We start from the raw sequence: 25,494 nt of genomic DNA, 5'->3' as shown, positions 1-25,494 counted from the left end.
GGGCACCACTGCCAGGAGTCTGGCTCCATCCTCCTGACCTCCATCCTTGGGATATTGGCAAGCATTGAGAAGATGCTCTCAGTCTTCAGCAGGCTAAACACCCCCAGGTTTCTCAGCCTTCCCTTGAGAGGAGATGTTCCTGTCTCATCATCACCTCTGTAGGCTTCAGTTAGACCCTTTCAGTAGTTCCTTGCCCCTCTTCAGCTGAGGACACTCCAGGCATGGCCACTCCACCACCTCCCTGGGCAGCCCATTCCAAAGCCAATCACTCTCTCTGCCAGGAACTTCCTAACAACATCCAGCCTAGACCTGCCCTGCCACAGCTTCAGACTCTGTCCCCTTCTTCTCTTGCTGCTTGCCTGGCAGCAGAGCCCAACCCCACCTGGCTACAGCCTCCCTGCAGGCAGCTGCAGGCAGCAATCAGCTCTGCCCTGAGCCTCCTCTGCTGCAGGCTGCACCCCCCCAGCTCCCTCAGCCTCTCCTCACAGGGCTCTGCTCCAGGCCCCTCCCCAGCCTTGCTGCCCTGCTCCAAACACCTTCCAGCACCTCAGCAGCTCTCTGCAATTCAGGAGCCCACAGCTGGACACAGCACTCCAGGGGTGACCTGAGCAGAGCTGAGCACAGGGGCACAAGAACCTCCCTTGTCCTGCTGCCCACACTGCTCCTGAGCCAGCCCAGGATGCCATTGGCTCTGCTGCCCACCTGGGCACTGCTGCCTCAGCTTCAGCTCCTCTCTGCCAGCACCCCCAGGGCCCTCTCTGCCTGGCTGCTCTCAGCCACTCTGGCCCTAGCCTCTAGTGCTGCTTGGGGTTGTTGTGGCCAAAGTGCAGAACCCTGCCCTTGGCCTTGTTCACTCTCATCCCCTTGGCCTCTGCCCACCCACCCAGCCTGGCCAGGTCCCTCTGCAGGGCTCTGCTACCCTCCAACAGCTCCACAGCTGCTCCTAGCTTGGTGCCATCTGCAAACTCACTGCTGCTGGACTCAATCTCCTGCTCCACATCATCAATGAAGCTGTTGGACAGGACTGTGCCCAGCACTGATCCCTGGGGCACAGCACTGGTGCCAGCTGCCAGCTGCATGTGGCACCATTCACCACCACTCTCTGGGCCCAGCCCTCCAGCCAGTTCTTGACCCATACCAGAGTGAATCTGTCCCAGCCAGGAGCTGCCAGCTTGGCTGGGAGCTGCTTGTGGCAGACAGAGAGAGAACCAGAGAATCAGAGGCTGGAAAGGGCCTCCAAAGGAGGACCTGACCCCTCCTGCGTTCCTGTTGTGAGCTGTCCCCATCAGGCCACCAGGTGTGTGAGGCAGGAGCTGCCCTGGGCAGCCCTGGAGGCGGCGGCGGGCGCGGGCGGGCAGCCAGGAGCTGGCAGCAGGCAGAGAGCAGCGAGTGTGGGCATGTAGAAATGTATAAATTATGGGCCATGTACAAAAGGCACTCTGCAGGCCCTCTCAGTCCGACAGCTGTACAAATCCCAGCCCCTCTCCCTCCCCCAGTCCCCCTCCACAGCCTCCATCACAAGACGTAAGGCGCCGGCACTACGGCTCCGTGGGCGTCGTGGCAGCTGAGCAGCTCCTTTCTGGCCAGCCCCGCGTGGCGGTGGTACTGCCCCTCCCTGATGGCTTTAAAGCAGCGAATGTCCCTGCCCAGGCTGATGCTCCTGATGGAGGGCAGGTGCTGCAGCACAGCCCTTGGCAGGGCTGCCACGCCCGTCCCCGACAGGTTGAGCTCCTGCAGCGAGTTCAGACCCAAGACGACTTCAGCAGGCAGCGTCTTCAAGTTGGGATTGTTGGACAAATCCAGGACTTGGAGGGCTGGGAGTTCCTGGAAGCTGTAGGGAGATAACTCTCCAAGGCCATGCAGGCTGCTGAGGGACAAATGAATCAGACCTTTCAGCCCCCTGAAGTCTCCTTTCTCGACCTTCACCAGAGGGTTCCCGTCGAGATTCAGGTATCGCAGAGGCATCCCTTGGAGGTTTGGCACTGAGGTTAGCCTGTTCCCAGAGAGATTCAAGTTCTGGATGTTGGGGGTGCTCTTGTCACGGTGCCTCGTGATGGCAGTGAGCTTATTATTGGATAGATCCACACTGAGGGGCTTGCCTTGCCCTTTGGAAGCAAAGACGTCCATAGCTACACTCGACAGCTTGTTGTTGCTCACGTCCAGGTCGCCCAAAGGAGAGCTGGAGAAGCAATCCTCAGGGAGGACCTCCAGGGAGTTGTGGCTCAGATCCAGGGCCTCCAGGTAGCGCAGCCTGGAGAAGGTTGTGGGGGAAATCCTGGCAATCTTGTTGTAGCTCAAATCAAGACTGACCAAGGTGGTGTACCCAGGGCCAGTCAGCATGGACTCGTTGATTGTTTCCAGCCTGTTTGATGATAGATCCAAGTAGGAGGTATCCAGAGGAATGGGGACAGGAACAATATGTGAGCCTATTCCACTGCAGTCCACCTTGGTCAAGCTAAAGCTGTCAAAGAGACCAAAGCTTTCCACTTCGCAGTGGCACCCAGGGAAGCAGGATTTGGTGGTACCAAAACAGGGAAGGAGAAGCAGCAGGATGAACCAGGCTAGAAAATGCATTGTGGACCTGGAAAACAAGATGAGAATGGACTGAAATGCCACAGAAAGGACGGCAGGAAAGGTGTCTGAGTCAATCACAGCATCACAGAAGCAGGCAGGGCTGGAAGGGAGCACAAGGAGCAGCCAGTGCCAACCCCCTGCCATGCCCAGGGACACCCTACCCTAGAGCAGGCTGCACACAGCCTCAGCCAGCCTGGCCTCAAACACCTCCAGCCATGGGGCCTCAACCACCTCCCTGGGCAACCCACTCCAGCCTCTCACCACTCTCCTGCTCAACAACTTCCTCCTCACCTCCAGCCTCACTCTCCCCACCTCCACCTTTGCTCCATTCCCCCCACTCCTGACACTCCCTCACACCCTCCAAAGTCCCTCCCAGGCTTTTTTGGAGCCCCCTTCAGATGCTGCAAGGCCACAAGAAGGTCCCCTGGGAGCCTCCTCTGCTGCAGCCTGCACAGCCCCAACTCTTTCAGGCTGTGCTCACAGCAGAGCTGCTGCAGCCTCTCAGCATCCTCCTGGCCCTGCTCTGGACACTCTCCAGCATCTCCACAGCCCTCTTGTCCCAGGGGCTCCAGAGCTGGATGCAGGACTCCAGGTGGGGTCTCAGCAGAGCACAGCAGAGGGGGAGAATCCCCTCCCTGGCCCTGCTGGCCACACTGCTGCTGCTGCAGCCCAGGCTCTGCTTGGCCCTCCAGGCTGCAAGTGGTTCGAGCAGTGCAGTTTTCTCCTCTGTCTTTCCAAAGGGACAGATTAAGTATAACCTTAAACAGCCTGGCTGGCCCAAATGATCAGAGAATCACAGAATGACTCAGGTTGAAAGGGAACTTAGATATCATCTGCTCCAAACTCCACACCATGAAGAGGGACACCTCTCAACTAGACTTGGTTGCTCAAGGCCCCAACCAACCTGGCCCTGAACACCCCAAGGCATCCACAACCTCCCTGAGCAGCCTATTCCAGAGTCTCACCACCCTTATACTGAGGAACTTCTTCCTAAGCTCCAGCCCAACCCTGCTCTCCCTCAGCTTCAAACCATTCCCCTTGGCCTCTCTCTAGAAACCCTTATGAAAAGTCCCTCTGCAGCCTTCCTGTAGGATCCCTTCAGCTGTGAGCTCAGTTGGAGCCCAGTTGGAGCCTGAGGTGTCTATCAGAAAACACAACACCAAAGCTCTGCTCAAACTTCCTATAGATGACAAAGATAACATCAGAACAAAAATAACATCAACATCTTCATTGATGATTTGGAGCAGGGCATTGAGTCCAGCAGCAGTGAGTTTGCAGATGGCACCAAGCTAGCATCAGCTGTGGAGCTGTTGGAGGGTAGCAGAGCCCTGCAGAGGGACCTGGCCAGGCTGGATGGGTGGGCAGAGGCCTAAAGGGATGAGATTGAAGAAGACCAAGTGCAGGGTTCTGCACTTTGGCCACAGCAACCCCAAGCAGCACAGCCCTGTGAGGAGAGGCTGAGGGAGCTGGGGGTGTGCAGCCTGCAGCAGAGGAGGCTCAGGGCAGAGCTCATTGTTGCCTGCAGCTGCCTGCAGGGAGGCTGTAGCCAGGTGGGGTTGGGCTCTGCTGCCAGGCAGCCAGCAAGAGAAGAAGGGGACAGAGTCTGAAGCTGTGGCAGGGGAGGTCTGGGCTGGCTGTGAGGAGGAAGATCCTGGCAGAGAGAGTGATTGGCATTGAGAAGAGAGCTCCAAGCTCAGCCAGCCCAACCTAGCACCCAGCCCTGCCCAACCAACCAGACCAGGGCACTAAGTGCCCCAGCCAGGCTTGGCTACAACACCTCCAGGGGCAGTGACTCCACCACCTCCCTGGGCAGCCCATTCCAGTGCCAGTCCCTGCTCCTTGGCTACACTGCTGGTGCTAAGCACAGCCTCATGTACTAAGCACTCATTTAGCCAAAACAAGAGGGAAAAAAGCCCTCAACCTTTCAAAGCTGTTCCCATTCCCACCTCGCCCTCTCTGGTCTCCATTCTCACCTTCCCACCACCGTTTAAAAGCACTTTATTGACTTCCTGGCAGGATCATCTTTCCCACAGAGCCTTTGATCTGGCTGAGGCACCTTCCCCACAGCACTTGTACTTTCCCAGGGCCATTTCCTAGAAGTTCAAGCTTCCTTTCATCTTCCCTCACCCATCCCTTGGCAGCAGCTCCTCTCCCTTTCCAGCATGGTCTCCCTGGCCCTTTCCCAGGAGAAGGAATCAGAGGCTAATTGCCAGTGTGTAAAAACAGTGCAAAGGCAGAAAAGTGTTGCAAGAGTTGCCTGGTGGTTAACTCCCAGATCTGCTAAGCAAGAGCAGGGGTTGGGACTCTGGCCAAAGTGCCTGCAACCAAATCACTGTTAAAGGCCAAGACACAGTCCTCAGGGGTCTGTTAGCCTATGGAAACAACAGCAAATCACTGAGAGGAGTCCTAGCCCCAGCCCATCTCTTCCCTGAGCAAACACAGATGTGTGGAGAGGGGACACAGAGGGTAGAGCTCCCTTCTGCAGACACCTTTCCTAGTGGCACCAAAGCTGATCCTCTCTGGATCTGTGCAGACAGACCACAGCTTGCCCCCTTATGAAGTTCCTCCTAAACTAAATGCTTCTCCTTTCTTGGGAAGCTGAAGTTGGAATCACAGAATCACAGAGCCAGTCAGGTTGGAAAAGCTGCTCAGGATCAGCAAATCACTGCACAGAGGCACTGAGTGCAGCCTCAGCAGGTTTGCTGCCCACAGCAAGCTGTGTGGTGCAGCAGCCAGGCTGGAGGGCAGGATCCATCCAGAGGCTGAGGGAGCTGGGGGGGTGCAGCCTGCAGCAGAGGAGGCTCAGGGCAGAGCTCAGTGCTGCCTGCAGCTGCCTGCAGGGAGGCTGTAGCCAGGTGGGGTTGGGCTCTGCTGCCAGGCAAGCAGCAAGAGAAGAAGGGGACAGAGTCTGAAGCTGTGTCAGGGCAGGTCTAGGCTGGATGTTGTTAGGAAGTTGCTGGCAGAGAGAGTGATTGGCATTGGAATGGGCTGCCCAGGGAGGTGGTGGAGTGGCCATGGCTGGAGGTGTTGCAGCCAAGCCTGGCTGGGGCACTTAGTGCCATGGTCTGGGTGGTTGGGCAGGGCTGGGTGCTAGGTTGTGCTGGCTGAGCTTGGAGCTCTCTGCCAACCTGCCTGATTCTATGATGAGGCAAAGGCTTAGGTCCTTGACACCTTCTTTGCATCAGCCTTTTGTAGTAAGACCAGCTGTTGGCAGAGTCCCCAGGCACCTGAGCTGGAAGATAGGCATGGGGAGCAGAAGGAGGCCTCCATTATCCAGGAGGAGATGGTTAGTGACCTGCCACACTAATTAGGCAGAGAGTCCCTTGTGGAGCAGCCAGAAGCTGAGGAGACACCTGGAGAACAGCTCTGCTGAACGATAGGAGACATTAAGGTACTGATCACTTTCCAGGCCAAGAAAGAAACCCCTTGCACTGCCAACTAAGCAATGAAGAGCTTAGTCAGGGGGAGGCCTGCTTTGTCATCCCATGGAGCAATCAAGAGCTCTCTTGGACAGGGGGAAGGCAGCCTGCCACAGGCAGCCAGAGTTCATCTGCATCCAGCCTGCCTTTGGCACCGCATCGAGTTGCCCTTGGATTGCTGCCTACGAGCTGCTCTGTGGGCAGAGGCAGGAAGCCAAGGTCTCCCCTTGGAAAAGCAACAGGAGATATCCTCCTGCAGCACTGGGGACAGCCACATGGGGGAAACACCACAGGCCAGAAACCCCCAGCAGTAGGATCATGGAATCATGCAACCATAGGTGATAGAATGGTTTGGGTTGGAGGAGACACCAAAGCTCATCCACTTGCAGCCTCCCTGCCATGGGCAGGGACACTTCCCTCTAGAACAGGTTGCTCAAGGTCTCATCCAACCTGGCCCTGAACACCTCCAGAGAGGTTGTGGAGCACAGAATCACCCAATGTGATCACAGATCACATTGGGTGATTCTGTGCTCCACAACCTCCCTGGGCAACCTGTGCCAGTGTCTGACCACCCTCAACCTGTGCCAGTGTCTCACCACCCCCAACCTGTGCCAGTCTCTCATCACCCTCACTGCAAAGAATTTATCATAGAAACAGTCAGGGCTGGAAGGGACCACAAGGATCAGGCAGTTCCAACCCCACTGCCATGCCCAGGGACACCCTACCCTAGAGCAGGCTGCACACAGCCTCAGCCAGCCTGGCCTCAAACACCACCAAGGAGGTTGTGGAGCTACCTGGGCACTGCTGCCTCAGCTTCAGCTCCTCTCTCCCAGCACCCCCAGGGCCCTCTCTGCCTGCCTGCTGTCAGCCACTCTGGCCCCAGCCTCTAGTGCTGCTTGGGGTTGTTGTGGCCAAAGTGCAGAACCCTGCACTTGGCCTTGTTCAGTCTCATCCCCTTGGCCTCTGCCCACCCATCCAGCCTGGCCAGGTCCCTCTGCAGGGCTCTGTTGCTCTCCAACAGCTCCACAGCTGCTCCTAGCTTGGTGCCATCTGCAAACTCACTGCTGCTGGACTCAATCCCCTGCTCCAGATCATCAATAAAGACATTGAACAGGACTGTGCCCAGCACTGATCCCTGGGGCACACCACTGGTGCCAGCTGCCAGCTGCATGTGGCACCATTCACCACCACTCTGTGGGCCCAGCCCTCCAGCCTGTTCTTGACCCATACCAGAGTGAATCTGTCCCAGCCAGGAGCTACCAGCTTGGCTGGGAGCTGCTTGTGGCAGAAGGTGCCAAAGGCTTTGCTGCAGTCCAGGCAGACTCCATGTCTCCCACTCACCAGGCAGGAACATGATCATGAAAAGAGCTCAGCTTGGTCAGGCAGGACCTGCTCTGCCTAAAAACCCCTGCTGCCTGGGCCTGAGCTCTTGGCCACCCTGTAGGTGCTGTGTGCTGGCATTCAGGACCACCTGGCATGTGGCAGGATCTGGGCAGAAACCTCCCACTGAGATTCCTCTGCCAAAATAGGCTCTCACTGAAACCTGATTTAAAATCCAGACAGCAGAGGCAATGCCAGCCTGAGCTTATGCCTGGGGAGGGGGAGCAAGGCAAGCCTGGCTGCACTGCTGTTGCAGCCTCCTGCTGCTCACTGCTCTTGGTTTCCTCCTTCTCCTCTTCCTTACAAACTTTTCTCTTCCCCCATGCACAGCTGAGACTTTCCCACCTCGTCCTCACCCAAGGTAGATGTGCTAACACCTCCCACCCTGGATGGAGGCCTACTACTCAGGGACTGTTCCCTCCCTCAGGAATGTGGAGATGAAGAGGATGCTACCTAGGCTGCCTCCAGTTACCCTGGCAACCACCCAGCCAGAAACCCCTGCAGTCAGCAATTGAGGGCCAATTAAAAACAATACACAGGGAGGTGCTTGAAAGTTTGATGGAGGCAGGATACAGCCTCCCCTTCTCCTGCTGCACCCCTGGCCTCTTAGAACGGGCAGCATTTTGGATGGAGCAGTGCTACAGGCTGGGGCCAGAGAGGCTGAGAGCAGGCAGGCAGAGAGGGCCCTGGGGGTGCTGGCAGAGAGGAGCTGAAGCTGAGGCAGCAGTGCCCAGGTGGGCAGCAGGTGGTGCACAGCCCTGTGAGGAGAGGCTGAGGGAGCTGGGGGTGTGCAGCCTGCAGCAGAGGAGGCTCAGGGCAGAGCTCATTGCTGCCTGCAGCTGCCTGCAGGGAGGCTGTAGCCAGGTGGGGTTGGGCTCTGCTGCCAGGCAAGCAGCAAGAGAAGAAGGGGACAGAGTCTGAAGCTGTGGTAGGGCAGGTCTAGGCTGGATGTGAGGAGGAAGTTGCTGGCAGAGAGAGTGATTGGCATTGGAATGGGCTGCCCAGGGAGGTGGTGGAGTGGCTGTGGCTGGAGGTGTTGCAGCCAAGCCTGGCTGGGGCACTTAGTGCCATGGTCTGGTTGGTTGGGCAGGGCTGGGTGCTAGGTTGGGCTGGCTGAGCTTGGAGCTCTCTTGCAGCCTGATTGATTCTATCCTATGATCTCCAGGGAAGAGGCCACAACCACCTCCCTGGGCACTCTGTTCCAGTGCTCCATCACCCTCCCCTACAGAACTTGTTCCTCCCAGCACTACAGCTTCAGGCTCAGGGTTTGTTTTCAAACATGTGACAGCCTCTGCTCAGCTGAGGCAGCCTCTGCTCTGTTTGTTTCTTTAATACAGTGAAGAGATGGAGTGAGCTCCTTAGAAAAGCAGCAGAGAGCCCCATGAAAATAATCTCTGTTCCAACTGTTCATGTCACAGATCCCATCTGCTGTGCAGAGGCTGCTGGTAGTTCAGCATCCCTCCTCTTTGAACAGCCAATAGTTCATTCCACTGGGGCAGCCTCCCCTGCTCCAGCATCCTTTATCTCCCCCCCAACCCCACCTCCACCCTAAGGAAGACATCAAGGTGCATTTGGGGCAGTGCCTGTGCAGGCAGGGCTGAACAGGCAGGGGCTCCAGCTGGTTTACACCCATGGCTGAAACGTGAAGGATCTCTGCCACCCCAAGAGCTGTGCAGCCACAGGAAGCCACACCCTGGGAGCAAACAGCAGCCCAGCTCTGGGGAACCTGTCAGTGCCATGGCCCCAACAGTGGCCGCAGCAGGTTTGCTGCCCACACCAAGCTGTGTGCTGCAGCAGCCAGGCTGGAGGGCAGGATCCATCCAGAGGGAGCTGCACAGGCTGCAGAGGTGGGCACAAGCCAAGCTCAGGAGGTGCAACAAGAGCAAGGGCAAGGTCCTGCAGGATGGGCAATGAGTGGCTGGAGTGCAGCCCTGAGCAGAGGGACATGGGGGTGCTGCTGGAGGAGAAGCTCAGCAGCAGCCAGCAGTGTGCACTGGCAGCCCAGAAAGCCAAGCAGAGCCTGGGCTGCAGCAGCAGCAGTGTGGCCAGCAGGGCCAGGGAGGGGATTCTCCCCCTCTGCTCTGCTCTGCTGAGACCCCAGCTGGAGTCCTGCATCCAGCTCTGGAGCCCCTGGGAAAAGAGGGCTGTGGAGATGCTGGAGAGTGTCCAGAGCAGGGCCAGGAGGATGCTGAGAGGCTGCAGCAGCTCTGCTGTGAGCACAGCCTGAAAGAGTTGGGGCTGTGCAGGCTGGAGCAGAGGAGGCTCCCAGGGGACCTTCTTGTGGCCTTCCAGCATCTGAAGGGGGCTCCAAAAAAGCTGGGGAGGGACTTTGGAGGGTGTGAGGGAGTGTCAGGAGTGGGGGGAATGGAGCAAAGGTGGAGGTGGGGAGAGTGAGGCTGGAGGTGAGGAGGAAGTTGTTGAGCAGGAGAGTGGTGAGAGGCTGGAGTGGGTTGCCCAGGGAGGGGGTTGAGGCCCCATGGCTGGAGGTGTTTGAGGCCAGGCTGGCTGAGGCTGTGTGCAGCCTGCTCTAGGGTAGGGTGTCCCTGGGCATGGCAGGGGGTTGGCACTGGCTGATCCTTGTGCTCCCTTCCAGCCCTGACTCATTCTGTGGTTCTATGACTTTGGCCTTGAGTGTGCAGAGGTTGGTGCAGCTCCTGGGAAATGAGGAATGCAGTGGCTGTGACTCCAGGGCTTTGCAGGAAAATCCCTTCCCTGCTCAGAGCAGGAAGCTGTCAGGTTACAAAGTGAGCTCCTGCGGGATGGGGGAATAGTCTCCCACGGGTTGCGAAGGCAGCTCTGCTCTGCAGCCTCATGCTGAGTTGTGTCTGTGCCAGGAGGAGGCGTTCCCAAAAGGAAATGAGGTTTGCCAAGCCCCCGGAGTGCCTGCAGGCAGGGGGGCCACAGAAACACACAGGACCACAGCATGCCAGGGGCTGGGAGGGAGCCCCAAAGCTCAGCCAGCCCAACCCCCCTGCCAGAGCAGCATCACCCAGAGCAGGTCACACAGGAACACATCCAGGCAGGGTTTGAGTATCTCCAGAGAGGGAGAGTCCACAGCCCCCCGGGCAGCCTGTGCCAGAGTCCTGTCATCCTCAGAAGGTAAAAATTCCTCCCCATATTTCCACGGCACTTCCTTTGTCTCAGCTTCCACCCAGTGTCCATTGGCCTGGCACTGGGCATCACCCAGCAGAGCCTGGCTGCAGCCTCCTGGCACTCAGCCATCTTTACATGAATGAGGTCACCCCTCAGGGTCCTCTTCCCCAAGCTAAAGAGCTCCAACTGCTTCAGTCTGTCCTCACAAGGAAGATGTTCCACTCCATCATTCCTCTGGCTCTGCACTAGACTCTTTCAAGCAGCTCCCTGAGGTCCTTCTTCAACTGAGGGGCCCAGAGCTGGAAGGAAAGCATGAGGGGGCAGCAATAGGACCTCCTTGCAGCACCAGGGTGGGACTCACAGGGCACAGAGGGGACACGAACATCCTGGGCTCAGAGTATGCTCCTGGCAGGATCACTCAAGCTGGGAGCATCAGCAACCACCCAGGGTTGGCAGCAGCCCAGGAAGCACAGGGTCAAACAGGGTGCTCCAAAAACACTTTAGCCACAACAACCCCAAGCAGCACTACATGCTGGGGCCAGAGAGGCTGAGAGCAGCCAGGCAGAGAGGAGCTGAAGCTGAGGCAGCAGTGCCAATGGCATCCTGGGCTGGCTCAGGAGCAGTGTGGGCAGCAGGACAAGGGAGGTTCTTGTGCCCCTGTGCTCAGCACTGCTCAGGCCACCCCTGGAGTGCTGTGTCCAGTTGTGGGCTCCTGAATTGCAGAGAGCTGCTGAGGTGCTGGAAGGTGTTTGGAGCAGGGCAGCAAGGCTGGGGAGGGGCCTGGAGCAGAGCCCTGTGAGGAGAGGCTGAGGGAGCTGGGGGTGTGCAGCCTGCAGCAGAGGAGGCTCAGGGCAGAGCTCATTGCTGCCTGCAGGGAGGCTGTAGCCAGGTGGGGTTGGGCTCTGCTGCCAGGCAAGCAGCAAGAGAAGAAGGGGACAGAGTCTGAAGCTGTGGCAGGGCAGGTCTAGGCTGGATGTGAGGAGGAAGTTCCTGGCAGAGAGAGTGATTGGCATTGGAATGGGCTGCCCAGGGAGGTGGTGGAGTGGCTGTGGCTGGAGGTGTTGCAGCCAAGCCTGGCTGGGGCACTTAGTGCCATGGTCTGGTTGGTTGGGCAGGGCTGGGTGCTAGGTTGGGCTGGCTGAGCTTGGAGCTCTCTTCCAGCCTGCCTGATTCTGTGATTCTATGAAAGGGATGCAAAGCCTCAGGGTTTTCTGTGCAACCTGCTTGAGGTCTGGCAGGGGGTTGGGGTGTGCTTGATGTTCCTCCAGAGGTCCCTTCCAAATCCTATCATTCTGTGATGTTGTCATGCTGTGATTCCCCTGCTCCAGCACCACCCAAGAGTGAGCAACCCAAATCCTTTTACCTCCAGTGACCCCACCCGATCCCCATCCTCCTCTCTCTGCTTCATACCCATGAGTAATTCCAGGAACAGGAGGTTTTGTTATCCCAGCACTCACTGAGCATAGCAGAGACCTCATCTCAGCCAGGAACACAAATATTTTCTTAAGCACCTCACAGTCAGCCTGAGTAAGACCTTTATCAGAAAGCCAGTGACGTGCCCAGAGCAGGAGGCCTCTGCTGCAGGGCAGCTATCATAGAAGCACAGAACTGTCAGGGCTGGAAGGGAGCACAAGGAGCAGCCAGTGCCAACCTCCCTGCCATGCCCAGGGACACCTTACCCTAGAGCAGGCTGCACACAGCCTCAGCCAGCCTGGCCTCAAACACCTCCAGCCATGGGGCCTCAACCACCTCCCTGGGCAACCCACTCCAGCCTCTCACCACTCTCCTGCTCAACAACTTCCTCCTCCCCTCCAGCCTCACTCTCCCCACCTCCACCTTTGCTCCATCCCCCCCACTCCTGACACTCCCTCACACCCTCCCCAGCTGTCCTGTAGGCATGGGTTGGAGGGGACTTTCTAGAGCACCTAGTTCCAGCTCCCCTGCCATGGGCATGCACATCTCCCACTAGACCAGGTTCTGTCTCTTGTTGGAGCCCCACCTGCCTCCAGCCTCCTTCCAGGGACTTGTAGAGGGTGATGAAGTCCCCTCTCAGCCTACTCTTCTGAAGGCTGCACATCCCCAGTGCCCTCATCTGTTCCCCACAGGACATGTGCCTAAGGTGCTTCACCAGCTCCACTGCTCTCCTCTGAACACACTCCAGCACCTCTCAATGTCTTATGTGGAGTGAGTGGCCCAAAACTCAGCCCTGGGTTGAAGGTGTAGCCTTGCAACACCTCCAAGGATGAAGTTGCTCAAGGTCTCATCCAACCTGGCCTTGAACACCTCCAGGAAGGGTGTGGAGGACAGAGGCACAGAATGTGATCTTTGATCACATTCTGTGCTCCACAACCTCCCTGGTCAGGCTGTATTAGGGCCATTTTCACTTGAAATTAGAGTTTGACAGACAGAAATTAGAGTTTGACAGTGCTCCACCACCTCCCTGGGCAGCCCATTCCAATGCCAATCACTCTCTCTGCCAGCAACTTCCTAACAACATCCAGCCTAGACCTGCCCTGCCACAGCTTCAGACTCTGTCCCCTTCTTCTCTTGCTGCTTGCCTGGCAGCAGAGCCCAACCCCACCTGGCTACAGCCTCCCTGCAGGCAGCTGCAGGCAGCAATGAGCTCTGCCCTGAGCCTCCTCTGCTGCAGGCTGCACCCCCCCAGCTCCCTCAGCCTCTCCTCACAGGGCTGTGCTCCAGGCCCCTCCCCAGCCTTGCTGCCCTGCTCCAAACACCTTCCAGCACCTCAGCAGCTCTCTGCAATTCAGAAGCCCACAACTGGACACAGCACTCCAGGAGTGACCTGAGCAGTGCTGAGCACAGGGGCACAAGAACCTCCCTTGTCCTGCTGCCCACACTGCTCCTGAGCCAGCCCAGGATGCCATTGGCTCTGCTGCCCACCTGGGCACTGCTGCCTCAGCTTCAGCTCCTCTCTCCCAGCACCCCCAGGGCCCTCTCTGCCTGGCTGCTCTCAGCCACTCTGGCCCCAGCCTCTAGTGCTGCTTGGGGTTGCTGTGGCCAAAGTGCAGAACCCTGCACTTGGCCTTCTTCAGTCTCATCCTCTTGGCCTCTGCCCACCCATCCAGCCTGGCCAGGTCCCTCTGCAGGGTTCTGCTACCCTCCAACAGCTCCACAGCTGCTCCAAGCTTGCTGTCATCTGCAATCAATCCCCTGCTCCACATCATCACTAAAGTCATTGAAGAGGACTGTGCCCAGCACTGATCCCTGGGGCACACCACTGGTGCCAGCTGCATGTGGCACCATTCACCACCACTCTCTGGGCCCAGGATTCAGCCAGTTCTTGACCCATAGCAGAGTGGATCTGTCCCAGCCAGGAGCTGCCAGCTGTGCCAGGAGCTGTAAGTGGCAGAAGGTGTCAAAGGCTTTGCTGCAGTCCAGGCAGACTCCATCCACAGCCTGCCCCACACTCACCAGGCAGGAACCTGAGCATAAACCCTTGGAGCTGCCCCAGCCAACCCAGGGCTTATTTATTTCTCTTGGTTTGGTTGTGTTTGCTTTGGGGCTTTGTTTTCATGCCCAATATTCTGCAGCCCTTGTTGCTGCCTGTGGCTCTCAGCATGCAGCTGCAGACCTCCACCCAGGAGATAATAACCACAATCCTGGCCATTGTTGTTGCAAACAGCACAGCTGGAGGCTCCCATCTCCCTCCCCTCCCGGGCTTTCTTCCTCCCCCCCGCCATAGTTCTTGCAGTGCGAGACTGTGAGCAATGCATGGCAGCAAAGCCACTCAGTGCAGCATCAGCCAGGGCTCCAGGAGCTGCTCACCCCCCAGCAAAGCATGGGAGACACTTGCTGTGCCTGGTGGGGCTCCTATGAGATTTGGGAAAGGGAGATTTGGAGAGAGGAAGGGTGTGGGCAATGGGGGAAGGGTTTAGCAGCAGGGCTACGGTTCCCAGGCCAGAAGGTGCTTCACTGCCCCAGTGGTGTGATGGTGTGGCACCTCCTCTGCTCTTTGCCTCCCTTCCTGGGCCCAGGATCCTCCAGTCCCTCATAGCAGGAGCAATGCCATGGAGGGAAAGGCCATCCAATGTAGACTGGGGGAGTCACATCTCCAGCAGAAGCCACTTCTCACCACTGCCTTCACCACAAGAGCCAATTCGATTGCCTCAGTTTCCCTCTTGACAGCTTGAGATGGCCTAACCCCAGGGCTCAGAGGTGTTCATTCCATGTGAGGATGGGGATAGCATCCACAGGCCCAAACCTCACCAGTTTAGCTGGGCATGGAGCCAAGATGCCCTGATCCCACCCAGTGTAGAAGCCTTCAGGCCAATGCTGCCACTGCCACCCCTGGTCCAGCTAAATGCCACCAAGGTTCTTATGCTCTAAGTCCAGCTCCTGCCTTGCCTGGATGCTCTGGGACACCAGCCCTGCTTTGCCCTCTGCAAAATGGGCAGCCAAGCTGGGGGACAGGGAAAGGGACACCTGGGGAGGTGGCTGTAAAGGTATCTAAGTGCTTCTCAAATCAGTATCTGTGGCCTCTGAAGCACAGCTGCAGCCTCAGTGTCTGCCTCCAGCAGGCTGACCTCTCCCATGACCTCTGCCCACCTCCCCTGGATCCATCCTGGCCCTGTCCCCTTACTTGGGCACAGTTCTGTGCCATGCAGCTGCCAGTCAACAGGGATGCACAGAGCCACCTTCCTTTACCTCTTAACCCTATTCTAAGCCACCTCCTAACCCCATTTGACCTGATTTCACTGGCTGGCAGAGCAAGACCTGCCCAATTACAGCAGCCTCTTGTATCTCCTCCATGGGTTACATGGTAAGGGGCCCCTTGCACCCTACTGCTCCCCCCAAAGCCAGGGAAAGCAACCACACAGCCTGTTGTGAACACAGGAGATGGGGCCACTACCATGGGACATGGAGAGACAGCACAACAAAGCAATGCTCTCTGCCAGGGCATGAGGCCTGCCAGGTTCAGAGCTGCCCTGGGATCCTTGCAGTTGGTGAACTCTTGCAAGAGGTTGCAATGCTCCAATCCTGAGTAGATAAAGAAGCTGCCCCTTGGGTGGGAGCTGAGCCTCTGCACCTGGGATTAAAGGGCCCTGGAGGAAGGCTCTCCCCTGTCCCTCTGGTTGAAGCCTGCCTTTGCTGTCTCTCCTGCTACAGACCTCTCATTCTCAAGGCTGGGAGGCAAATGAGTGGTTTTGGGGTCAGGGGATGGACACAGCTCTGCATGAGCTCTGCACGCGTTTGTCACTTCAGACATGTGAGGAGCCACATCTGGTTTGGCACATCTGCCACAGCAGGGTTGTGCCTTCAAGTCTGTTTTTCCTCACAAAGGTTCCCTTTTTCAAAGCCCCCCAAAAAGAAAAGGTCCTTATTTGTCTCCCCACCCCTGGGATTGAGCTGCTGGGCACGACCCAGGGGAAAGGAGAGGGTTCAACATCACAGACAGACCAACAGCAACAAAAAAGGAGGAGGAGAGGAAGGGGGAAGGAGAATAAGACCCAGGGATACTGGCACTCAGCTGTTACACACAGCACATGGCCCTCTGCTCAGCTGCAACAAAGATAAAGTGCTTGGCTGTTGGGGCTTTAGTTTTCCTTCCCAGTGTTGCCACTGTTCCAACAGGCAGATTTCCAGCCTGGTTCATGCAACTCGGGAATGTCCCATGCTAAGGCAGCCAGGTTGGTTTAATCACAGAACCAGTCAGGGCTGGAAGGGAGCACAAGGAGCAGCCAGTGCCAACCCCCTGCCATGCCCAGGGACACCCCACCCTAGAGCAGGCTGCACACAGCCTCAGCCAGCCTGGCCTCAAACACCTCCAGCCATGGGGCCTCAACCCCCTCCCTGGGCAACCCAGTCCAGCCTCTCACCACTCTCCTGCTCAACAACTTCCTCCTCACCTCCAGCCTCACTCTCCTCACCTACACCTTTGCTCCATTCCCCCCACTCCTGTTTAATGTCTTGCAGTGTCTGCAAAAAAGGTGGGGGAGGCCAGGCTGATTCTCAGAGCACATATTTCCTTCCCTCCCTGCTCCACATCTTAAATGCTCCAAGAGAGAATGATGGAAACTCCCAGAAAGAGATATATATATCTTAGATTACAAATGGAACTGTCAGGACTTCCCTGCAATGAATGACTGAGCTCTTCATACATTCCCCTCCATAGGTCCAGGTGCCAAGTTCTAAGACAAGCAGCAGCTTGCCCCAGCCAGCCTTTATCTCTTCCCAACCCTCAACATCTCCCACGTTCGGAAGTTTCTTTTGAGAGCCTGCCAGGCAGGCAGCGCTGCGGCTTCCCAGCACAGCCCCGGGGGTGCTCGGGGGGTCAGGAGGGCTGCCGGACAAGAATGCCTGCTCTTATCCCGCCCTCCAGCCCCTGCTTCTCTCCACCGCCGAGCAGCGAGAAGAGATTCAAAGAGATTTAAAAAAAAAAAAAGGAAGAAAGGAGGAGGAACAAAAAAGGAAAAGCAGTTAGGGATGGAGGGAAAACTCTGAACCGCCAGAAGATGCTGGCTCACCTTTTAATTCCCAGCTCTGCCTCAGTTCAGCCTGGCCCCACACTGCTGTCCACTGCGGGGCTGAGGGTCCACGGGATGCTTCCTCCTGCAGCCCAAAGGAGACGATTAAAACCCTCGCCGAAGAGGTGCTGTTGGTGCTGTTGTTTCACAGCTCTCTTCTCCCAGTTTCCTCCCGTTCGCTGCTGCGCTTAATCCTAAATTGGATTCCGTGCGCTGGGTCCTAAAGGCAGAGCTCCTCACTCCAGCCCTGCAGCCTCCCCTGCCTGTCCGCCTCCCCGTCAGAGAGCAGCGTCCCCGGGGATGTCTGTCACGTCCTGCGGGCGCCCAGGGCTCGCTCCCCGCCGCCTCTGCCGGCAGCTGCTCCGGTTCATTCACAAGCCAGCGGCGTCCCCCCGCAGCACGCCGGCTCCGGGGTGCCGCAAGGGACAGCCCCTGCCCGGCCGCTGCCACCCACCGCCTGCCTCCCCCGCCCCACCTACCCACCCCCACGCAGGGATCCCGCATCCAAGGGCGACAGGCGACTGCTGAGCGCGGGTCAGGGCCCCGCCGAGCCTTTTATAACCCACATGCCAGCAAGCGCCTCCCCTGTCCTCTCCGGGACGGGACTGGCTCCCGTGGCTCACGGAGCGACAGGAGCTGTCCCCACGCCAGAACCACGGCGAACGCTAACCCGCTCCGCCCTCGCCGCTCTCGGCTGCCGACGGCCAGCAGCCAGCCAGGTAGCGACTGCAAATCCTCCCGGGGACGTACCAGGCTCGCACGGATCTCCCCAGGCATCTAAGACATCCAAGGTGCTCCTGATTCCCAGCAAAGCGTCGAGCTAAACCCTGCCTCTCCTGCCGGCGCTCCCGCTGCGATGGAGCCCCCCCGGCTGCCGCCGAGCCCGGGAGCGGCGATCAATGCAATATTCAGCGCCAGCGCCGGCTGCTCTGCGCTGCGCCAATGGCACAGCGTCCACCCAGACAAGTTTCCTACTGTAACTTCACTGAATGCACTTATTCATCCTCCCGGCAGCTGATTTAGCAGGGCAGACACCCGGGGAAGCCTCGCAACTGGGAGCTCCTTGCCTGGAGCTGGCTCTCGCCGCCCTCTCCTCAACCCTCCCCCTCCACCACCACCGCCGCCGGCGGATTGCGTTAGCCTGACCGCGGCGGATAACGGCCACGGTGCCTCTTCCCCAGAGGACACAGCCCGGCAGCTCCAGCCCTCGCCTGCTCTGCTGCCCAAGGCTCCCCAAAGCCCAGGCAGAGGAGGAGAGCTGCCGGTGCCTCCTGCGCTCCGGCGAGCTGGCACCCGCTGTGCCTGTGCCGGGCTAACGCCGCCGCGGTCTGCGCCGCTCCGTGACTGCAGCGCTCAGAGCAAGTTTCCATGGAGCTGCCCAAAAGTTTACAGGGTGTGTGCCCTGGCAGGGGAAGCCCTCCGTGCTTTCGGCCTCCTGCTGCCAGACTCACGGCCAGCAGCTGGCTTGCTGGGCCGGCTGGGGCTTCAGGTGGGCTTTGGTTGGCATTTTTAGTTGTTGGGTTGGGGTTTAGCTGGTTTTGTTTGGCTTTTTCGTTTGTTGGTTTGGATGGGGTTTAAGTTGGGTTTGGTTGGCTTCTGGTTGGGGGTTAGTTAGTTTTGCTTGCCTTTGTTTGTTGGTTTGGGTTTAAGTTGGGTTTTTTTTGCTTGACCTTTGGTTGGTTTTGGTTAGGTTTCAATTGGCTTTTTTGCTTGTTGATTTGGTTGGGGTTTAGTTGGTTTTGGTTGGATTTTGTTTGGCTTTGTTTGTTGGCTTGGTTGAGGTCTAGTTAGATTCAGTTGGCTTTGGTTAGGTTTCAGTAGGTTTTGCTTGGCTTTGTTGGTTTGGTTGGGGTCTAAGTTGGTTTTTGGTTAGGTTTCAATTAGCTTTTTTGCTTGTGGTTTGGTTGGAGTTTAGTCAGTTTTGGTTAGGTTTCAGTTGGTTTGGTTGGGGTTTGTTTGGCTTTTTTGTTTGTTGGTTTGGTTGGGGTTTAAGTTGGTTTTGGTTAGCTTTTTATTGGCCTTTAGTTGGTTCTGATTTGGCCTCTAGCTGGTTCTGATTGTTTGGGTTTTTAATTCCTTCCCCTCCACCTCTTACTGCAGTAACAGACCAAATTAACCCTGATTTGCCTTCTCTCCTTCCCTCCCACCTCCCCAAACACACCTTCCCCTCCAGCTTAAGCCATTTACAGGCATGGGAAAATCCCAGGCAGGGAGATTTCTCTCTGCAACACAGGCAAAGTGGACACACAGGCCCCCCACCTTCCAGCCTCTTCAATCCATCCAGACCACCTCCTTTGTACCTTCCAGCACCTTCACTCCATCCAGGCTACCCTCTCTGTATGTTTGTAACCTTTGCACCCCCATCCAGGCAACCTTCCTTATATACACTCCCAGCCTCTTCACCCCATCCAGGCAACTACCTCTCTACACCTTCCAGCCTCTTCACCCCCATCCAAACAGCCACCTTTGCACCTTCCAGCCTCTTCACCCCCATCCAAACAGCCACCTTTACACCTTCCAGCCTCTTCACCCCCATCCAAACAGCCACCTTTGCACCTTCCAGCCTCTTCACCCCCATCCAAACAGCCACCTTTACACCTTCCAGCCTCTTCATCCCCATCCAAACAGCCACCTTTGCACCTTCCAGCCTCTTCACCCTCATCCAAACAGCCACCTTTGCACCTTCCAGCCTCTTCACCCTCATCCAAACAACCTGGAAGATGGAGATGGGTAGGTTCAGGCTGGAGGTGAGGAGGAAGTTGTTGAGCAGGAGAGTGGTGAGAGGCTGGACTGGGTTGCCCAGGGAGGTGGTTGAGGCCCCATGGCTGGAGGTGTTTGAGGCCAGGCTGGCTGAGGCTGTGTGCAGCCTGCTCTAGGGTAGGGTGTCCCTGGGCATGGCAGGGGGTTGGCACTGGCTGCTCCTTGTGCTCCCTTCCAGCCCTGACTGATTCTAACCACCTTTATACACCCCAGCCCCTTCACCCTCATCCAATCACCTTTATCCCTTCCAGCCCCTTCACCTTCATCAGACAACCACCTTTACACCTTCCAGCCTCTTCAATTCCATCTGGATGAGCCTCTTCATACATCCCCAACCTTTTCACACAGTTCAGACGACCCCCACTACACCTTCCAGCCTCTTCTCTTCATTCAGACAGACGTCTCTGTACGTTTCCAGCCTCTTCAGCCCATCTAGGAGACCCCCACTACACCTTCCAGCCTCTCCACCTCATCCAAGCACTGACCTCCCACCTCACCTTCCTCCTTCCCCCCCCTTACCTTGGGCAAACTGCAACCCTTGTGAGCTTCCCAGCACCAGAACTCGGCAGGAAAAGCAAAGCCCAAAAAAAGCCTTTCTCCCTTTCTCCCTTTCTCTCCTTTCTTCCAGACCTCCGTGCTGGGAGGGGAGGGACAGGGAAAGGCAGTGGGGAGGGGGATGTGTGGAATGGGGAGGGGGGCAGAGAAGGGGAGACAGGGAGCCCTGTGTGAAATCAAAGCCCCGCAGCCGGGCACGGGAGGCGGTGCGGAGCCTCCAGCTGCTGCTCGGATTACTTTGCAGCCGTGGCAATCCCGAGCACTCTCCAAACCACCATTGCACCGGGGGGAAGGAGGGGAGGGAGAAGGGAAGAAGAGATCCCGGCGGGACGCACTCCATGGCCCTTCCCAGCCCCATCCCCAGTCCCCCTTTCCCTGCATGCGCTCTACCGGAGTGAGGGAAAGCAGGACTGGGGGCTCGGACCCCAAAATTCCTTCTGAGGAAGGGGAAAAAAGAAGTTTATTCCCACCCAAAACCTGTGTTATCCCCCCCAGAGGTGGCTCGCAGACGCCCCCTCCCCACCCGGCACCAGCAGTCGCTGAGCTTCTACGCCAAGGCAAAACTCATCGCACCCGCAAAGTTCCCCCCCGAAGGGCTGGGGTGGGATGTCCCCAGCAGGCGCCGGCCCCGGAGCATCCCAGGTTACCCGGGCTGGGGACGGGGAATGCTGGAGGGGACTCACCGAGCCCAGGGTCGGTTCCCACGGCGAGGAGCGGGGGCGAAGCTGGGGGCTGGGTGTCCTCTTCTTCCCTCCTCCTCCTCCTCGTCCCGGGCGTGCAGCTGGCCGGGCAAACGGGGCTGCCCCTTTTCCTCGCAGGAGGGAGGGAGGGAGGGAGGAGGGAGCTCAACAGATGGCTGCACACAAGGGAACATCTGGGAGGAGGAGGAAGAGGAGGAGGAAGGAGGCAGGAGGAGGCGCTCGGCTGTGCCACTCCTGGAGCTGGCAGACACTCGCAACCCCCCTTCCCCCTCCCCCTCTGGGGGAAAGAGGGGGGCGTCGAGCTAGCTTTGGACGCGAACACTGCCCCCCCTCCCCGCCGAGGGTAACTCTTTTGTTGTCTGTTTGCTTTCTCGGGGCTCAGTGCGGAGCTGCTGCCACACCGCAGCCTTGGTCCAGCCCTGACCTCTGCAGGGAGGGAGCTGCTGGAGGGGGTCCCACTCCTGAAGACCACCTGAAGAGAGCTTTCCAGGCGCACAGGGAGCGCTCCCAGCTGTGCAGCGGGAGGAGGGAGCACTAAAGGGGGTGACGAGCTGCAGGTGAGCTGGCACCGTGTGCCCACAGCCCAGGAGACAACCCTGTCCCGGGCTGCATGCCCAGTAGAACGGGCAGCAGGTGGAGGGAGGACATTCTGCTGCCCTCTGCTCTGCTGAGACCTCAGCTGCAGTGCTGGGTCCAGCTCATGGTGTGACATGGACATGGTGGAGAGGGCCCAGAGGAGGCCATGATGATGATAATGGGGGGGGGGGGGGAGGGGGGCTGGAACCTCTCTGCTGCGAGGACAGGCCGAGAGAGTTGGGACTGCTCAGCCTTCAGGGAGACCTCCTTGTGGCCTATCACTGCCTAAAGGAAGATGGAGACAACTTTTTATCAGGGCTTGCTATGACAAGACAAGAGGTGATCATCACAGAACCAAGCAGGCTGGAAGAGAGCTCCAGGATCATCCAGTCCAACCTAGCACCCAGCCCTTAGCCATGGCACTAAGTGCCCCAGCCAGGCTTGAAACTTAAAGAAGGAGATTCAGAGTAAATACAGAGAATGCATTTCTTACACTGAGGGTGGTGAGGCACTGTCCCAGGCTGTCCTGAGGGGTGGCAGATACTCCATCCCTGGAAACATCCCTGGTCAGGTTGCTTGAGACTGAGCAACCTCCTCTGGTTGAGAACAGCCCAGCCCGTGGCAGGATTAGATGTCCTTGGCAGATACTTTCCAGCCCAAACCATGCTACAACTCTTTGATCCTGTGAGGTCTCAGCAATGCTAGCAGGCAGCAGATCTGGGCTTCTGCACCCTGTGGTGCAACCCCTGGAAAAGGACAGCAGAGATGTTAAAAAGAAGCTGAAAATGCAAGTGGTGATGCAGAGTTTGGGGCACAGAGTCTGGATCCCTTCACAGCAGGATGGCCTTTTCCTGGGGCTCCTCCAAGCAGGCTGTGAAGAGCAGCCCTGCACCAGAATCCAGTGGCTCTGAAGTGTAATGGCCTGGGAAAAGCTTAGAGCTGTGATACAGGAAAGAAGAAGCAGGAGACAGGTCCCACACTCTGGATGCTTGATTCCAGGCTCACAGGATGTCAGGGGTTGGAAGGGACCCAAGGAGAGCATCCAGCCCAACCCCCTGCCAGAGCAGGGCCACACAATCCAGCTCAGGGCACACAGGAACACATCCAGACAGGCCTGGAAAGGCTCCAGAGAAGGAGACTCCACAGCCTCTCTGGGCAGCCTGTGCCAGGGCTCTGGGACCCTTCCAGGCAAGAAGTTGCCCTTTGTGTTGATCTGGAACCTCCTGTGCTGCAGCTTCCATCCATTGCTGCTTGTCCTGTGCCAGGGAGCAGTGAGCAGAGCCTGTGCCCCCCTCCTGACCCCCAGCCCTCAGCTGTTTAGAAACATTGATTACAAACAAGGATTTTGCCCTGCTGCTTTCTCCAAACACATCACAGAATCTTAGAACTGTTTGATAAAGACCTCCAAAATCATCAGGTCCAACCAGGCCACCATGCTCACAAAGCCTGTCCTGAAGTGCCATGTCCACACCTCCAGGAATGGTGACTCCCCCAGCAACCTGGGCAGCCTGCTCCAATGCCTCAGCTCCTCTGCTGCAGGCTGCACCCCCCCAGCTCCCTCAGCCTCTCCTCACAGGGCACTGCTCCAGGCCCCTCCCCAGCCTTGCTGCCCTGCTCCAAACACCTTCCAGCACCTCAGCATCTCTCTGCAATTCAGGAGCCCACAACTGGACACAGCACTGCAGGGGTGGCCTGAGCAGTGCTGAGCACAGGGGCACAAGAACCTCCCTTGTCCTGCTGCCCACACTGCTCCTGAGCCAGCCCAGGATGCCATTGGCTCTGCTGCCCACCTGGGCACTGCTGCCTCAGCTTCAGCTCCTCTCTGCCAGCACCCCCAGGGCCCTCTCTGCCTGGCTGCTCTCAGCCACTCTGGCCCCAGCCTGCAGTGCTGCTTGGGGCTGTTGTGGCCAAAGTGCAGAACCCTGCCCTTGGCCTTGTTCAGTCTCATCCCCTTGGCCTCTGCCCACCCACCCAGCCTGGCCAGGTCCCTCTGCAGGGCTCTGCTACCCTCCAACAGCTCCACAGCTGCTCCTAGCTTGGTGCCATCTGCAGAGTCACTGCTGCTGGACTCAATGCCCTGCTCCAGATCATCAGTAAAGATATTGGACAGGATTGGGCCCAGCATCTCAGCATCAGCATTAGAGCTTCCAGCCAGAACACCTCTCAGCTGATTGTTTCTGTCATCAACAGAGCTCCTGAGGACACAGTTTTGTTCATGCCCATCAGCAGCAGCTGTCAAAACAGACTCATTTGGGGCTCCAATTAAGGAAAACAAAGTGTGAAGACCTTTCTTTACCCCAATTCAGAGGGTTTGAGTCAGGTCTGTGGTTTTCATCCCTTGCTTTTAAACAGCCAGGCCTGGCAGTGCTGACCACTGGATTTTATCTCAGCTGGGGAGCTCAATTCCCAGCTCCACCAGCTTCAAACTGGCATTTTCCTTTCCTGAGGCTGATTTTTGACGTAGCCAAAGCCTCCTGTGAGGCACAGGAGAAATGAACAGAATGGAAAATTCAACAGAAGCTTTGAGCTTATCAACTTCCCCTACCCCAGAGCTATAAAAATGATCAGGGCAAAGGTCTGGGGGAATGGGAACTTGGAGCAAGCTGCTGGTGGCTGGAGATAGCATCACAGCCCTCACGTGGAAATCACAGCCCAGAGGAGGGTTTTTTCCCAGGGTTTTCCCCAAAACAGCTCTTGGCTCAGCTGAGTCCTGAGCACAGATTTGCCTCTGCCTGGTTCTGGAACACAGGAGTCATAGAGTCAAGCAGGCTGGAAGAGAGCTCCAAGCTCAGCCAGCCCAACCTAGCACCCAGCCCTGCCCAACCAACCAGACCATGGCACTAAGTGCCCCAGCCAGGCTTGGCTGCAACACCTCCAGCCACAGCCACTCCACCACCTCCCTGGGCAGCCCATTCCAATGCCAATCACTCTCTGCCAGGAACTTCCTCCTCACATCCAGCCTAGACCTGCCCTGCCACAGCTTCAGACTCTGTCCCCTTCTTCTCTTGCTGCTTGCCTGGCAGCAGAGCCCAACCCCACCTGGCTACAGCCTCCCTGCAGGCAGCAATGAGCTCTGCCCTGAGCCTCCTCTGCTGCAGGCTGTGTTCCAGTTTGTGCCCATTGCCCCATCAGTGGACACCACTGAAAAGAGTCTGGCCCCATTCTCTTGACTGCTGCCCTTTAGGTAGTGACCAGTATTGATCAGATCTCTTCTCAGCCTTCTCTTCCGCAGGCTAAACAGAGAAGGAGATGCCACAGCCTCTCTGGGCAGCCTGTTCCAGTGCTCTATCACCCTTGTTCAGGTGGAGCTTCCTTCTACAGCTTGAGTGCTGTGTCCAGTTGTGGGCTCCTGAATTGCAGAGAGCTGTTGAGGTGCTGGAAGGTGTTTGGAGCAGGGCAGCAAGGCTGGGGAGGGGCCTGGAGCACAGCCCTGTGAGGAGAGGCTGAGGGAGCTGGGGGGGTGCAGCCTGCAGCAGAGGAGGCTCAGGGCAGAGCTGATTGCTGCCTGCAGCTGCCTGCAGGGAGGCTGTAGCCAGGTGGGGTTGGGCTCTGCTGCCAGGCAAGCAGCAAGAGAAGAAGGGGACAGAGTCTGAAGCTGTGGCAGGGCAGGTCTAGGCTGGATGTTGTTAGGAAGTTGCTGTCAGAGAGAGTGATTGGCACTGGAATGGGCTGCCCAGGGAGGTGGAGTGGCTATGCTTGGAGGTGCTTAAAAGGAGCCTGGCTGGGGCACTTAGTGCCATGGCTTGGTTGATTTGAAGGTTTAGGTTGGACTCAGTGATCTCAGAGGTCTTTTCCAACCTGGTTGGTTCTGTGATTCTGCCTTTCTGTTCCCAGCTGACACCAGCCCAGCTCCTTGTTTCTAGACAGCTGATAGCATCATGCCTGGTGTGGCTTGTTTAAACCCAGACATCTCTTGAGCCCCAGTAAAGTTCTGAGTCACTCCGAGTTTCT

At 57.6% G+C, this 25,494-nt stretch overlaps 1 protein-coding gene across 5 annotated transcripts in view; it reads right to left on the bottom strand.

Annotated features, from left to right (window-relative positions):
- Window positions 1-1,136: 1,136 nt before the first annotated feature.
- The window catches only part of TSKU (tsukushi, small leucine rich proteoglycan), a 103,822-nt gene continuing 79,464 nt past the window's right edge, over window positions 1,137-25,494 (bottom strand). The window contains exons 2-4 of one of the 5 annotated variants that reach the window (XM_064168493.1): window positions 22,037-22,289; window positions 20,950-21,140; window positions 1,137-2,581 (exon numbers count right to left, since the gene is read on the bottom strand). In XM_064168493.1, coding sequence (XP_064024563.1) covers window positions 1,516-2,581; window positions 20,950-21,140 — 1,257 coding nt within the window. In that variant the 5' untranslated portion in view covers window positions 22,037-22,289 and the 3' untranslated portion in view covers window positions 1,137-1,515. Of the gene's footprint in view, window positions 2,582-9,954; window positions 10,028-16,951; window positions 17,037-17,434; window positions 17,456-17,701; window positions 18,402-20,949; window positions 21,141-22,036; window positions 22,290-25,494 lie in introns of those variants that run through there. The other 4 variants (XM_064168503.1, XM_064168513.1, XM_064168519.1 and 1 more) reach the window with 4 other exon arrangements.

Source organism: Pogoniulus pusillus, chromosome 3, assembly GCF_015220805.1.
Source record: "Pogoniulus pusillus isolate bPogPus1 chromosome 3, bPogPus1.pri, whole genome shotgun sequence".
Lineage (NCBI taxonomy): Eukaryota > Metazoa > Chordata > Aves > Piciformes > Lybiidae > Pogoniulus > Pogoniulus pusillus.
Note: the sequence above shows the minus strand (reverse complement) of the source record. Positions and strands in the feature narration are given on the sequence as shown.